Raw genomic sequence first — 13,218 nt, 5'->3', positions numbered from 1 at the left:
TCTCCCAGTTTTTCAGCAACAGTTAAAAAGAAAGCACACATATTAAGAAAAGTGGAGCAAATTCTAAATAAAGGTAACCCAATGAGATGGAGACAACTGGGAACAGTTTTGAGAGGCTGACCTCAAAAAGACAAGACACATATTGTTTCATTCAGAAGTCTTTTTTTCCTCCTAATTTTCTAAAGAAAACAGAGATCTTGCATGCCTGCCAATGTCCTGGAAAGCTAACTGTACCTTAGAATGGTTATTCTTGGCTCTATCTTTAAAAACATAGAGCTACACCATTAGAAAGAACTGAATGCTTTCAAAACTTTCAGGGATGGGTTCTCTAAGGCCTTGGCTTCCTGGACATGAAAGTGTGGTGTCAGGACAGTCCCCATCAGCCCGACTCTCAGCAGAAGGCCCTCTGGCTGAAGTAAAGGCCTCACCTCACTCAGGGAGTCCACTGAGCTTCTTTGTTCCTTGCAGCCTCTGCAAAATTTGCCACTGACAGAGTCCTATTTCCAAAGCTGATTTTCCAACTGAAGGAAGACGAAAACTGGGATAGAATCATAGGGCCCTAGACCCTTCTGAAGAGTGAAAAGACATGAATAGACCATTGTTTGCCCAGAAGAGATGGTCAGGGAGCCACTTAAGACGTGGGGTGACTGCAGGAGAATTGCCCAAAGTTAAACGCAAAGCAGCTTTGAGGCAGAGTTGAATTCTCCTGCTGGCAGTTAGTTACTCTGCAACAAGTTGCTGATCTCTCTGAGCCCCAGTTAGCTCATCTGTAAAATGAGCACTAATCACTTCTACCTCAAGGAGAAAATGGACAGGAAAGGGTTCACAAATCATTAATATGAGAAACTGGTGAACAATTTTTATAATAACCAGTGTTCTACCATCTCCAGTAAAAATGAAGTATCATAGCTACTATTTTTGAGCACCTACTTTGAGCCAAGCTTTCCCATCTATGTGTTCTGAACCTTACAGTTATGATCACCCCCATTTTACATAGGGGGAACTGAGAGCTGGAGAGGGTGAGAGACCACTCAAAGTTCATCAGCTACTAAAACACAGAGTGGGGATGTGAACTCTGATCTATCCAGCTCCAAGATCCTCTATACCAGTCTGTCCCAATGAAGAGGAAAGGGGCAAAATGATACATTCAGACTTAACGTTTACAAAAGTAACACAACCGGGATGATAGCAGAAAACCTAAGAGGGTTTCTGATGGGGACCATTGAACTTTTGTTTTAATTTAAAAATATGGATAGGTTGTCCTGGTGTTTGCAGGGTTCAGCTGTGGACTGGGGCCCAGAGCAGGCTGAGGCCTCTGGAGCCCTTTGTGTGCAGGGCTGGTGGGAGAAGGTGTCCCTGTGTCCCTCACCCAGTTACTGTCGGAGCCATGTGGGCTTGGTGCCGTGGCACAGCCAAGCCTGGGTTTCTGAGAGGAGAGAGGAAGCAGGGAAAGACAGGTGCAGGACGTGAGGTCCACCTTGGGCTCTGTTTTGTGCTTATGTCAACGTGAGCAGTAGGACATGAGCAGCCGCCTGGAGGGGACAGGCTGAATTACCTCCCTAGAGTAATTTAACAATTCAGTAATGTTGGAGTGGCCTCTCTCTCTCCTCTTATTTTTTCTTCCTTGCCCTGAGTTTCTTTCTCTTCTCTGACCTTTCCAGCCTCCTTATTTCACGTGCAGACACTTTTCTTTTTCCTCCTGCCCCCTCCCTTGCCACCACGCTGACAGACTGTATCAGCAAATCCCTCAACAGTGTCATATCTAACTTTTTTATTCATTGCATGATTTATTTTTAGCTCGAAACAACTGCATCCTAAAAATGGAGTTCCTAATGAGACAGGGGCTGGGCCGAGCTATGTAAGGTATCTGGGGCTTGGCTTCCCAGCCTCCCAGGCCCCCCTGCTCCATGCGCATGTGTGGAGCCACCACTGCAGAGCTACGCGACACAAGGAGCCAGGACTCACTTCTCGGCCCCAGGAAGGGCAAAGGAGAGACATAAAATCAGCTCCTCGCTACTCCCCACTCGGCCAACAAAGCCTCTAAGGGTCTTCCATCCTCTCTCCTGTACACGGTATTTTGGAGACTGAGAAACAAAACTTTTCTCAAATGAAGAGAACTCACCTGTTTGTTGTGGGGCTCTATTTGCTGTCCTCTTGCAGGGCAGAAGAGGGGCTTCAGTTCCCCATATATGATGGCAAGGACAGAGTGGTAAGTCTTTCCGAGAAGAACTTCAAGCAGATTTTGAAGAAATACGACGTGCTGTGCCTCTACTACCACGAGCCTGTGTCTTCAGATAAGGTCGCGCAGAAGCAGTTCCAGATGAAAGAAGTCGTGCTGGAGGTGAGTCCCGGTGGCCCTGGCCGCGCTGAGTGCTCGTGGCTGCCTGCGGGGGTGGCTTTGACGGGGTTGGGGATGTGCGATGAGGGCGCAGAGATGATACACCTGCTGCATTTTAGTCTCACGTAAATCGGAAGCTGTTCTTGTTGCAAAGCTGGGATGGGCGAACAACCAGGCGTGGGTCCACACTCTTAAAATGGAGAGGATCGAATGTGTTGCACAAGACGGGTCTGGTTTAAAGTCTTTCACATCACAGGGACTCTTGATTTTTCAAGTGCTCTTGTCCCATTTCCTGAATGTTAAAACTATTGTTAGAACTACTGGACTGAAATGAAATTCAGCGATTCCTTGTGAGTTTCAATAGGCGTGCCGGTTCCCCACTCATTGCTGCCTCGGGTCTCCCCATGATCCTGGAGAAAGGAGACTCGTTTGACCTTGTCTGTCTTCATGGGTCAGATGAGGAACATCACTGGATGCTTTTCCTCTCTTGTGGTTTGCTTCCAGTCAGCACCACAGAGTATAGATGTGTAAAGATCTTCTGAGATGCACATTCATTAACGGGATTTTTTTTGTTTGTTTGTTAATTTTATTTCCTCAGAAAGTTCTTGGTGTGAGTTTAGGGCAGAGGCTGAAGTCAGTTCTTATTTTATCTGCATTACATAGCCTGTTTGTGACCTGGCACTGGGGCCCTTTTTCTAATCCTTTGTGAGTGCCCCAGAAACTATTCTTGCAGCTCCTCCTGGACAGCTGAAGATCGCTTACACTTTAGGAGTACCTGTGGATGCCAGGAGTCCTGGTAGCCACCAAGATCCCTCATCATTCCCCATGCCCAGCCTGGGCACAAATCTGTGAAAAAGGGTGCTTGAGAATTGTACAGTTTATTATGCAGTTTATTGACCAGAGAGCTCAGGGTAATCAAATAGTTTGGTTAACAGAATTACCATATAAAACCCATGTTGATTTTAATGCTCAAAAAAAAAAAAAATTGACTATAATTAAATTCTGCAAAACCATCCTGAATACATCAAAATATCTTTTGATGATTTAAAAAGCACTTCAGAATGCTAAGTGTCTCCTGAACATCATACAAACACCTATTTTCACAGGATTTATGTATGGTGGTGTGCTCATTACAGAGACCTCCAGTTGACAAAATGCTAAGTGTGTTAAAAATATCACCATTACTGTTAAATTTTTTCTCAGGCCCTACACTGGGGGATGAATGTAGAAGTTCAAGTTTCCTCTTTGGGTTGCAAGAGAAGAGCAAGCAGGGACAGTTACTGGGTTTTTGTACTACAGAAATGCGAAAGTTGCTTGCTGGAAAAGAACAGGACACAGAGCAGAGCTGCTGCTTAGCCCATCAATCAGTACTTCTGTTATCATCTCCATCTCAAACCACCACACTCAATTATTGAAAGACGTTTTTATGAAAATGTTAATTGAAGGCATAAGGATTCTACCCTGCATGCTCATCACTGTCCGGTTAGCCTAGAACTCAAAAAGAATGGCTTTGGTTGGCCAGTGCAAGCAATGACACCTATTTCTGATTCTCGGTCGTATTTTTTAAAAAGAAATGTGTGTGTGTATATATATATATATATATCCCCTAGGTATATACCTCCCCAAAGACTAAGTTCTGGGGCCCCAAGCAAAATCACGAGAGGGGACTTCCCCTGGGCTCACCATCCCTCCAGACACCTTTGACCCAAAAGTGCCCCTTTCCTGCGCGGGTGCTAGGCCATGCAGAGACTGAGAAGTTTAGCACAGGAGCTACTCCAATACCCCTCAGTCTCCTAAAGCTGGAGTGGGGCATCTTTGGGGGAAGGAGAACACAGAACTTGCAGTCAGGAGATCTGGATTTAAGTCCTGGCTTTGCCTCTACTAGATGCAGGGCAAGTTACTTAATTTCTCAGAGCCTTGTTTTTTTATCTTTAAATACGGAAAAAATAATAACTATCATACAGACTTAAGAGATGATTAAGTAATAATAATTAACATTTATTGAATGCTTACTGTGTGCAGGGAGTGTCCTAAGCACTTTGTATGTGTTGGCTTGTTTAATCCTTACAATATTCTATAAAGTAGGTACAGTTACTATCCCCATTTTACAGATGGGGAAACTAAGACTAAGTTGCCAAGGTCGCACAGCTAGTGCAGGTGAAGACAGTCTTAGCCCTATAGTGCACTACTCCTGGAATCTATGAGACATTGTACAAGGAGCTGCTGGATACCCAGTTTAAGATAGTTTCAACAGTGTTCCTTAAACAGTGTTACTCAGCCCCTCTGGGCCTGGGCCTGATGATGCCAGCTGTATCACCATAGGGCTGAGAAGCACATAGCCCTGGACGCACTGCTCGTGCAAACATCCAAACCAGGGAGGAGACCTGGGCTCCAGTAGTGAAGGTGGTGGTGGGGCTGGCCTTTGTGGAGACACCTGTCAGACACAGGCTTTGTTTCTCAGTATCTGGCAAAAAAGAAAAAAAAAAAATGTTTCCAGGAATTCCATAAGTGGAAAGAGAGAGAGTGGATATGAGCCTGTAAGTTTTCTTCATGGTCAAAACAATTCTTTTGTCCTCTTAAACCTCTGGGCCCCAAACTTGCACTAAAAGAAGTATTTTGCTAGTTTCCAGGGCTGTGGCTGTTCGGTAGGTGGAAGGAAAAGAGGAGGTAGCTCCCGGTGTGTGCCCACAAGGCAGTGTGGTCTCAGCCATGGGCAAACAGCCACGGGGGGCAGTGCTCCTTTCCTCTTAGTAGTTTACGAAGGTGGCTTGCGACGTTTTTTGTTGTAACCCACTATGATCTAGAACACACAAGCACATACACATGTAACTGAAGCAAAAGTTTCAGGGGACAATACTTATCATTACTTGGAGAATACTTGGATTTTAAAAAGAAATTTTTCTCCTATTTTTATTCTATTCTGTTATTTCACTTAAAAATATTGATCCCAACCTATTAAATTGATTTTACTCTCCTGTGATGAGTTGCTATCCCCAAGTTAGAAAACCTAAGGAATTTTTAGGGGTTAGAAACTTAGGGATGAGAAGTTCATAATTCTTCACACAGGGTTATCTCATTCTGATAAAAACCCAAAGGCACTGTGGTCTTCACGTCTATTTTGTCTGCTGCTTTCTAAGGGATGTCAATGAAAAGACTCAGAAGCAGCCCCAGCCGCAGGGCAAGGAGGTCACTGCTGGATGAGGGGCACTTGAAATGCCATTCAATTAGCCGTGCATCTGCTGCTTACTCTAAGGTGGGCCCCGGGGTAGATGCTATGAATACGGGGAAAATGAGACACAGTGTCTTGCAGCCTAGTATGGAAGAAGACATGCAAACAAAAAGCTGCAGTTCAGTGGGGTCACTGTAACAACTAAGCAGCTTGTGGGGTTCCCTGGGAGTGCAGAGGAAAGAGGAAGAGGGAGAGATGTGGAAGGTGGACAGGGAAGAATCGGTTTGTGAAATGAGTAGCAATTTACCAGGCAAAGTAGCAAGGGTGAAGGGGGCGGGGGCAGGAACTGCAAGAGCAAAGATTCTGACAGCTCTCAAATATTTTCCCACCTGCTAGCTTTTTCTTGAAATTTGGGCACAAGGGTCTTGTACTTCTAGGCTAAGATTTTTATCCCTACTTACTCGAGTACCCCTGGGAGAGAGAGTCCTTTAAGATAACTGCCAATCATTTACACCTCCATATGACCGAGTCTGAGTTATGTCTTGAAAACAGGGTTTGATAAGAGGAGAGAGGGGAGTATATAAGGTCACTAAAAGCTTACCAGGAAAAAGGCAAATAAAACGACACCAGGAGGCACCAGACTCAAACTTTGCTTTCCAGTCTGGCTGGGGTCTAGCTCTAGAGGGCCCGAGGGTCAGTACACGGTACATATTCCAACACAGATGTTCTGCACATGCTTGTTGAATGAATGAATGGATGCATGAAACATTAGAGCTCAAACGAACCTTGGGGATCATCTAGAATGTTCTGAATTTTTCATTTCATAGATGTGGCCTTGACTTAAACAGCTAGTAATCCTGATTTCTGGTTGGGACCTCTTCATCGGCAAAATAGCATGTACTCATTTAGAAATTTCAGAATATGTGAAAAAGGATAAAGAAAGCGATACAAATACACACCCAGAAAAAAAACGTTAAATTCTGATAGATTTCTTTCCAGTATTTTCTTCTATGCATTAATATATACTTTTCAATTGGGATTATACCACTTATACAGTTTTGTTTCCCGCTTTTTAAAAATTTCTGTATATTATGAATGCTCCTATGTCGTTAAATAGTTTCATATTCTTTGCAGACATAATGTTAACGCCAGCCTAGTATTCCATTGTATCACAATACATTCATATTTTTAAAATAATTTTCCTCGTTTTGGATTCTGACACAATTTTCAGGGTTTTTTTAATTTGGGTTTTTTGTTTGTTTGTTTTCTGTTTTTAGCCAAGTGTGAGAAATAGTGAGAAGGGAAGAAAGAGAAGAACAAGGGGTTTGGGTTTGTAGCTGACTGTGAACAATCAATTGCAATAACACTACCTTCAGACCAGGCTCATTGTTATTTTAATGAACATTTCTTTGATTTCTGGCTAGACTGAATTTTTTCATAAAATTTCTTATTTTTCTATACCTTTCCCCCATTTTTCTATTGGGGTGTCAACATGAATTATAAAAGGAGTTGGAATTCTGTATGCTGTCTCCTGCAGCTTCAGCCAAGATGGTAGATTTGTCACAGCACAGTGGCCAACTCCTATTAGCATTGTGGGACTCAGGGACACAAGAGAAGGATGTGGGCAATGAATTCCATTCCTCCTGGCTCCTTTGTTTTCTCCTTCCTCTTTGTCCTTGAAACGGCTGTGCAAGCTACTGCTCCAATCATGCCTCATAAATATTGCCAGAGAAAGTCCCCCAACCTCACTAGTCCTCTCAGGTTGAAATGCTCGAGAGATGGTGTGCTCTGACCTGGGCTTCTAACTCAGTAGACCTGGGTTCAGTTCCCAAGTCAGAAGCCTCTGCATTCAGGTTCCTTATTTGAAAAGCGGAGATAATGGTGGTGCGGTGAGAACTGAATGAAGCGGCTCAGCAAGAGCACAGCTTCTGGCGCACAGAAGGACCTAACACATGCTGACTCCTTTCAGCCCACACTCCCCTTTTCAGCAAGGATTGTAAATACAACCCAGCCTCATCAAGGAGCTTGGGATGAGGAATGCGACACTGTCTTGCTTATTCACAGCCAGCTGAGCCCCAGACAGGAGTGCCTGGCGCATGGTCACAGGCTCTCAGTGTCCCAGGTTCAGCATTCCCTCTGCCCTCCAGGGCTTTGCTGAGGCATTCGACACCCTTGTCAACACATTTTCAGCCGCAGGTCAGTCTCACTGCCTTTGAGACCTGCTTCCAGTTTCCTCCGACTCCTCTTCTAACTCCTGTAACTTACTCTTTCTGCTCACGGAGACGTGCTGGATTTCTCCCTGTAGACTGTAAGCTTCCTGAGAGCAACCTGAATTCAAAGCAAACTTGATAATAGGGGAAACAAAACAACAACAGCAAACAAACTGACAAGTTCACATTGGGCAAGGATCAAGAAACCGCTTGTGAATCAGAAACACAGCTGAATGAAGGAACTGTTGATAGGAACATGTGGCAGAAGATGCCTGGCTGCCAGCAGGAGCCCCAGCTGGCCGGGCATAAGCAATATGGCATCCTCATGGCCAGTTCCTGCGTTCTCTGGAAATGGCCTCGTCCTTCTGCCAAACACCTAAGCTGGGAACACGGAGTCATTCGCTCCTTCCTGTTCCCCTCCTGCCTTCGCAGAGATCTCATCCCTGACTTCAGGGCCCATATTCTTTCCTCTGTACCACTCCACTGCTAGGAAACCAGCATTCCAGCCTGAAAAAGAAGGAAGAAAAAGGACAAAAGCTTGTTCCCAGTGAGCTTTGCACTTCCATAGAAACAATTTTATGGCCACTTAAACCTTCTCTAGAAGGAAAGGAGAAAGGAGACGTGCATGGACCTCAGACATCAGGAGGTCAGGGTGCCTGAACCTCTCTTCCATTCACCCACTAACTAATCCTGGGCAAGTCACAGACAGTAACCTCATTATGTTCATTTATAACATCAACCATATAGTTTCTACCTCAATGGTGCTGGGAAAGCTGGATATCCATATGCAGGATAATGAAACTAGACCTGTACCTCTTACCATATACCAAAATCAACTCAAAATGGATTAAAGAATTAAACATACACCCTGAAACAATAAAACTTCTTAAAGAAAACATAGGAGAAACAATCCAGGAAGTGGGACTGGACACAGACTTCATGAATACGACCCCCAAAGCACAGGCAACCAAAGGAAAACTAAACAAATGGGATTATATCAAACTAAAAAGCTTCTGCACAGCAAAAGAAACAATTAACAGAGTTAAAAGACAACCAACAGAGTGGGGGAAAATATTTGTAAAATATACATCTGATAAAGGACTAATATCCAGAATATTCAAGGAACTGAAACAACTTTACAACAAAAAAAAACAAGTAACCCAATTAAAAAATGGGCAAAGGAGCTAAATAGGCATTTCTCAAAGGAAGATATACGAATGGCCAACAGACATATCAAAAAATGCTCAGTGTCACTCAGCATTCGGGAAATGCATATCAAAACCACACTGAGATACCATCTCACCCCAGTTAGGATGGCTAATATCCAAAAGACTGTGAATGATAAATGCTGACGAGGCTGCAGAGAAAAAGGAACTCTCATACACTGTTGGTGGGAGTGCAAAATGGTGCAGCCTCTATGGGAAATGGTATGGAGGTTCCTCAAACAATTGCAGATAGACCTACCATATGACCCAGCTATCCCACTGCTGGGAATATACCCAGAGAAATGGAAATCATCAAGTCAAAGGTATACCTGTTCTCCAATGTTCATTGCAGCACTATTTACAATAGCTAAGAGTTGGAACCAGCCCAAATGTCCATCATCAGATGAGTGGATACGGAAAATGTGGTATATCTACACGATGGAATACTACTCTGCTATAAAAAGAATGAAATACTGCCATTTGCAATACATGGATGGATCTAGAGAGAATTATATTAAGTGAAACGAGTCAGACACAGAAAGAAATATCACATGTTCTCACTTATTTGTGGGAGCTAAAAATAAATAAATACACAAATAAACTGGGGGGGGGCAGGGAAGAAGACACAACAATCACAATTCCTTGAAGTTGTTATGACAAGTGAACAGATATGAGGTTGTTGGGAGGGAGAGGGGAGGGAGGTTTCAGTCATGGGCCACAGTAATCAGCCACATTGTATATTGATAAAATAAAATTTTAAAAAATTTTTTTAAAAAGTAAAGGTTAGAAAAAATAAGTGCTCCATCAGCACTATTACCAATACAATTAATGCTATGAATAAAATAATTTAAAATAAAATTGAAAAAATAATTTTAAAAAATAATAAAAAAATAAATGAAAATTTTAGGATCTCGGGGCACTTTTCATTTCATATTCACACATTTCATGTTTAAAGTTGATGCTGTTAACTGTGTACATGTGTTTTGGGTAGTGAGGTGAGGAGGAGGAAACAACTTAATAGACCAACCTGTAACCAGTATACATTTATTGGATTAAAGAAAGCTATGGGAGATTTTCTCAGGCAAGTTAGTGAGTGTTTTAGAACATGAAAATAAGTATTGTGAATCCCTGTGGTGGAAGTATTTATTCATACATCAAATATTCATTGCTTTTAGCAGACAATAATCTCAGCATGAATAAATGAATGAATGAGTGGATGTATGGATGATGAACAAGCAGTGCTTTTACACATTGTGAGCAGTAAAAATTGGTTCATTTGTTTTGGGTGAACTAGGTCCCTTGGACTGTAGGGGATTCATAAAACAAATGTATCTCACAGGGCTTGGATTTCCAAAGCCTTGCAGTTTCAAATATTGACCTTGCAAAGGACAGGAAATTTTCCCCAGGCTATTGAGTCTCTGTTGCAGGATAAGAATTGTAACACAGCAAGGTTGCTGGCTCAAAGACAGACAAGTTATTAATTGATATGTAAAGTTACTAAAAAGCTGCTAAAGGGAAAAGGAATGTTTGCTAAATCAAGCCTTTGTTAGTGGATCACTTAATTGCCTAACAGAATGTCATCTGACTTGTTTTTACTGAATGTTACCAGCTTCTATTGTAAAACTTGTTAAACTGTACTTAGCAAAACCCCACCTATGTCTCTTCCTGTAACTTCTGGGTCTGGAGAATAAATGCAGGAAGAGAACCCCAATTCATGGTTAATTTCCCAAATGGAAGAAATGCCTTGCACTTGAGGAAGTTCTGGGATATTAACCCCTTTCTGGGGCTTCTCACTGCTCAAAAGAGATGGGCTTTGAGTAATCTTTGGCAGCTCCGTCACCCAGGGGAAAAGGGACAGCAAATCCGTGGGAAGCAAAGCAACATTGGACTGGCAGGCAATCTGGGGTCTAGGCACAGCAATAGCCTCATCTTCTTGGTAGTTGAACACAACTTGACTTCTTGCTCCTATTGTTTTTCAACAAGCCGCAGCTAGAGTTCAAGGTCTGAGGCTGCTCCTCAGTGTCTTCTCTGTGGGATGATTCTGCTCTTCCTGCTTAAGGAAGTCTCAGTTTAGCTCACCATACAGAGGCTGTGGGGATACTCTTCTGCTATCCATACATGACCTACCCAGGGTCTCTCTCCCAAGCCCTCTTGGGTATTACATGGCAGGACCACTACCTAAAACGTATTGGAAATGACTTATCCACCAGCAAGAAGGGTTACTGTTATGACCAATTTTCCAGTGTTGGTATAAAGATTACTTTCCAATAATTTTTAGACTGTGATTCTAGCACAGATTATTAGGCCCTATAAGGAAGGGGGGTGCTGGTTCCATCATCCACAGCAATGTAGACTGCTGGGTTCTGCAGCTGATTGGTGAGTCTCTTGATGCCGCTGTTCTGTGTCTGCCAAGGCCTCTACCAGACTGAGTTCCACTCTTTGTTTAGGTCTCAGTCTCCTAATCAATCTGTATGTCAGTGAAAAGTAGTCTTTAGCTGGCAATGATCACAGCCTCTGCAGACTCTGCAACATGCCCAGCATCACAGGCAGGATGCTTGTGTGCACCTTAAGAACATGATCATCCTCATGGGTCCATCCTCAGATGAGGTAGCAGTGCTTGGGAAAAGCAGACAACAGGAGGTCAGGGTACCTGAACCTCTCTTCCATTCACTGACTAACTGATCCTGGGCAAGTCACAGACAGTCATCTCATTATGTTCATCTATAAAATCAATGGTATAGTTTCTACCTCAATGAATTGAAAGAATTAAATGAAAGCAGGTGAATAAGAATTTCTCATAAAATTACAAGATGTTCAAGACTCAGGTGTTGTTATTTTGTAATGTCAGTTACTATTGAGGAAGTTCATCTATGTAGAATTCCTAATTGAGTCCTTGGAATATAGCTGGTGCTTGTCAAATGTGAATTCCTTTCACCTGTCACTTAAACTTTCGAACATGTTGTTAGCCAATTGCAGTAGTTCCCAGCTTGGGCCTCATACTGGAATCACCTGAGGAGTTTTTAAAAACACCAATGCCTGGGTTTCATCTCCCCAAATACTGGTTTAATTGGTCATGAGGTAAGGAGCGATGTCCAGATGCTACAATTTTTAAAGGCTCCTGGATAATTCTAATGCACAGCCAAGTTTGAGGACCACTCGAGACTCAATGCTCAAAATGTGGACCTCTGACCAGTGGCAGCAGCATCACCTGAGAGCATGTTAGGTGATGCTCCATCTCAGGCCCCATCTCAGAATCAGAATCTACATTTCAATAGCATTCCAGGGTGATTTGTAGGCACAATGAAGTTTGCAAAGCACTGTTCCGGTCAATTGAGTTGGAGAAATTTTCCAAATGACCAGAATCATGTTGCACCTGTTTGACCTTTGGTCTGGTGACTCTCCTGAATGATATTGGACCTGTCAGCATACCTCTGATTTGGAGAGATGCTTGATGTTAAATTGGTTCTGGGGGTGCAGGGATTCAGGTCTGCTCTGACTAAGCCATGCCTCCCAGGGTTCTCCAGCTGACCACTTCCTCAGGCAGTGATTAGTACTTTGAACCTCCTTAGAAGGGAGTGATCTGATCATTTGAGAAGTCTTACTGGAGAAGCTTTCTGGTTGAATTGCCTGGTTTTCTGAGACTAAATCAGAAGGTGCCCTTCTAAGTACTAGTAGGTCTGGGTCTAGGATGGACTTTTGGAAAGAGAAGACATGCATCTATGTGGTTGCTGTGTTATGTTGCCCTTTTCCCCCAAAAGAGGCAGCAAATCTGAGAACCCTGCAGGTATGTGAATGCGGATACTAAGATGTTAAGATGTTAGGTAGGGAACTATGGGAAAGCTTCTCAGAGCAAACTGGTGAGTGAGTGTTCCATAATGTAAAACTAAGTCTTGTGAACACCTGAATGGAAATATTCATTCTTTCGTTTATTCATTAAATATTCATCTTACTTACAAAGATGCAAATGACATGGCCCTTTATATCTAAGGAGATGTTTCTCTTTTGTCGATGCGGAGAACTAACTTCCTTTAGGTCTATACCTAAATGTTACCTTATCAAAGAAGTTGTCTTCCTGACCACCTGTGTATATCACACTCTCCAGGCACTCCTTTTACCTCCTCTACTCTGCTTTATTTTTCTCCGTTGTATCTGGCTGACATATTGCATATTTTCTGACACTCTTATAGAATGTCAAATGCACAAAGGCAAGGACTTTGTTCTATTCATTGCTGCACCCTTCAGCACCTAGATCTGTATCTGACTCAGTGGGTATTCAACAGTATTTGTTGAACAAAT

At 43.0% G+C, this 13,218-nt stretch overlaps 1 protein-coding gene across 1 annotated transcript in view; it reads left to right on the top strand.

Annotated features, from left to right (window-relative positions):
* Positions 1 to 1,861: 1,861 nt before the first annotated feature.
* CASQ2 (calsequestrin 2) overlaps positions 1,862 to 13,218 on the top strand; it is a 60,840-nt gene continuing 49,483 nt past the window's right edge. Inside the window, exon 1 of the mRNA XM_063104097.1 lies at positions 1,862 to 2,341. Within this exon, the coding sequence (XP_062960167.1) occupies positions 2,108 to 2,341 (234 nt within the window). The 5' untranslated portion in view covers positions 1,862 to 2,107. The remainder of the gene's footprint in view (positions 2,342 to 13,218) is intronic.

This window comes from Cynocephalus volans, chromosome 8 (genome assembly GCF_027409185.1).
Source record: "Cynocephalus volans isolate mCynVol1 chromosome 8, mCynVol1.pri, whole genome shotgun sequence".
NCBI lineage: Eukaryota > Metazoa > Chordata > Mammalia > Dermoptera > Cynocephalidae > Cynocephalus > Cynocephalus volans.
Note: the sequence above shows the minus strand (reverse complement) of the source record. Positions and strands in the feature narration are given on the sequence as shown.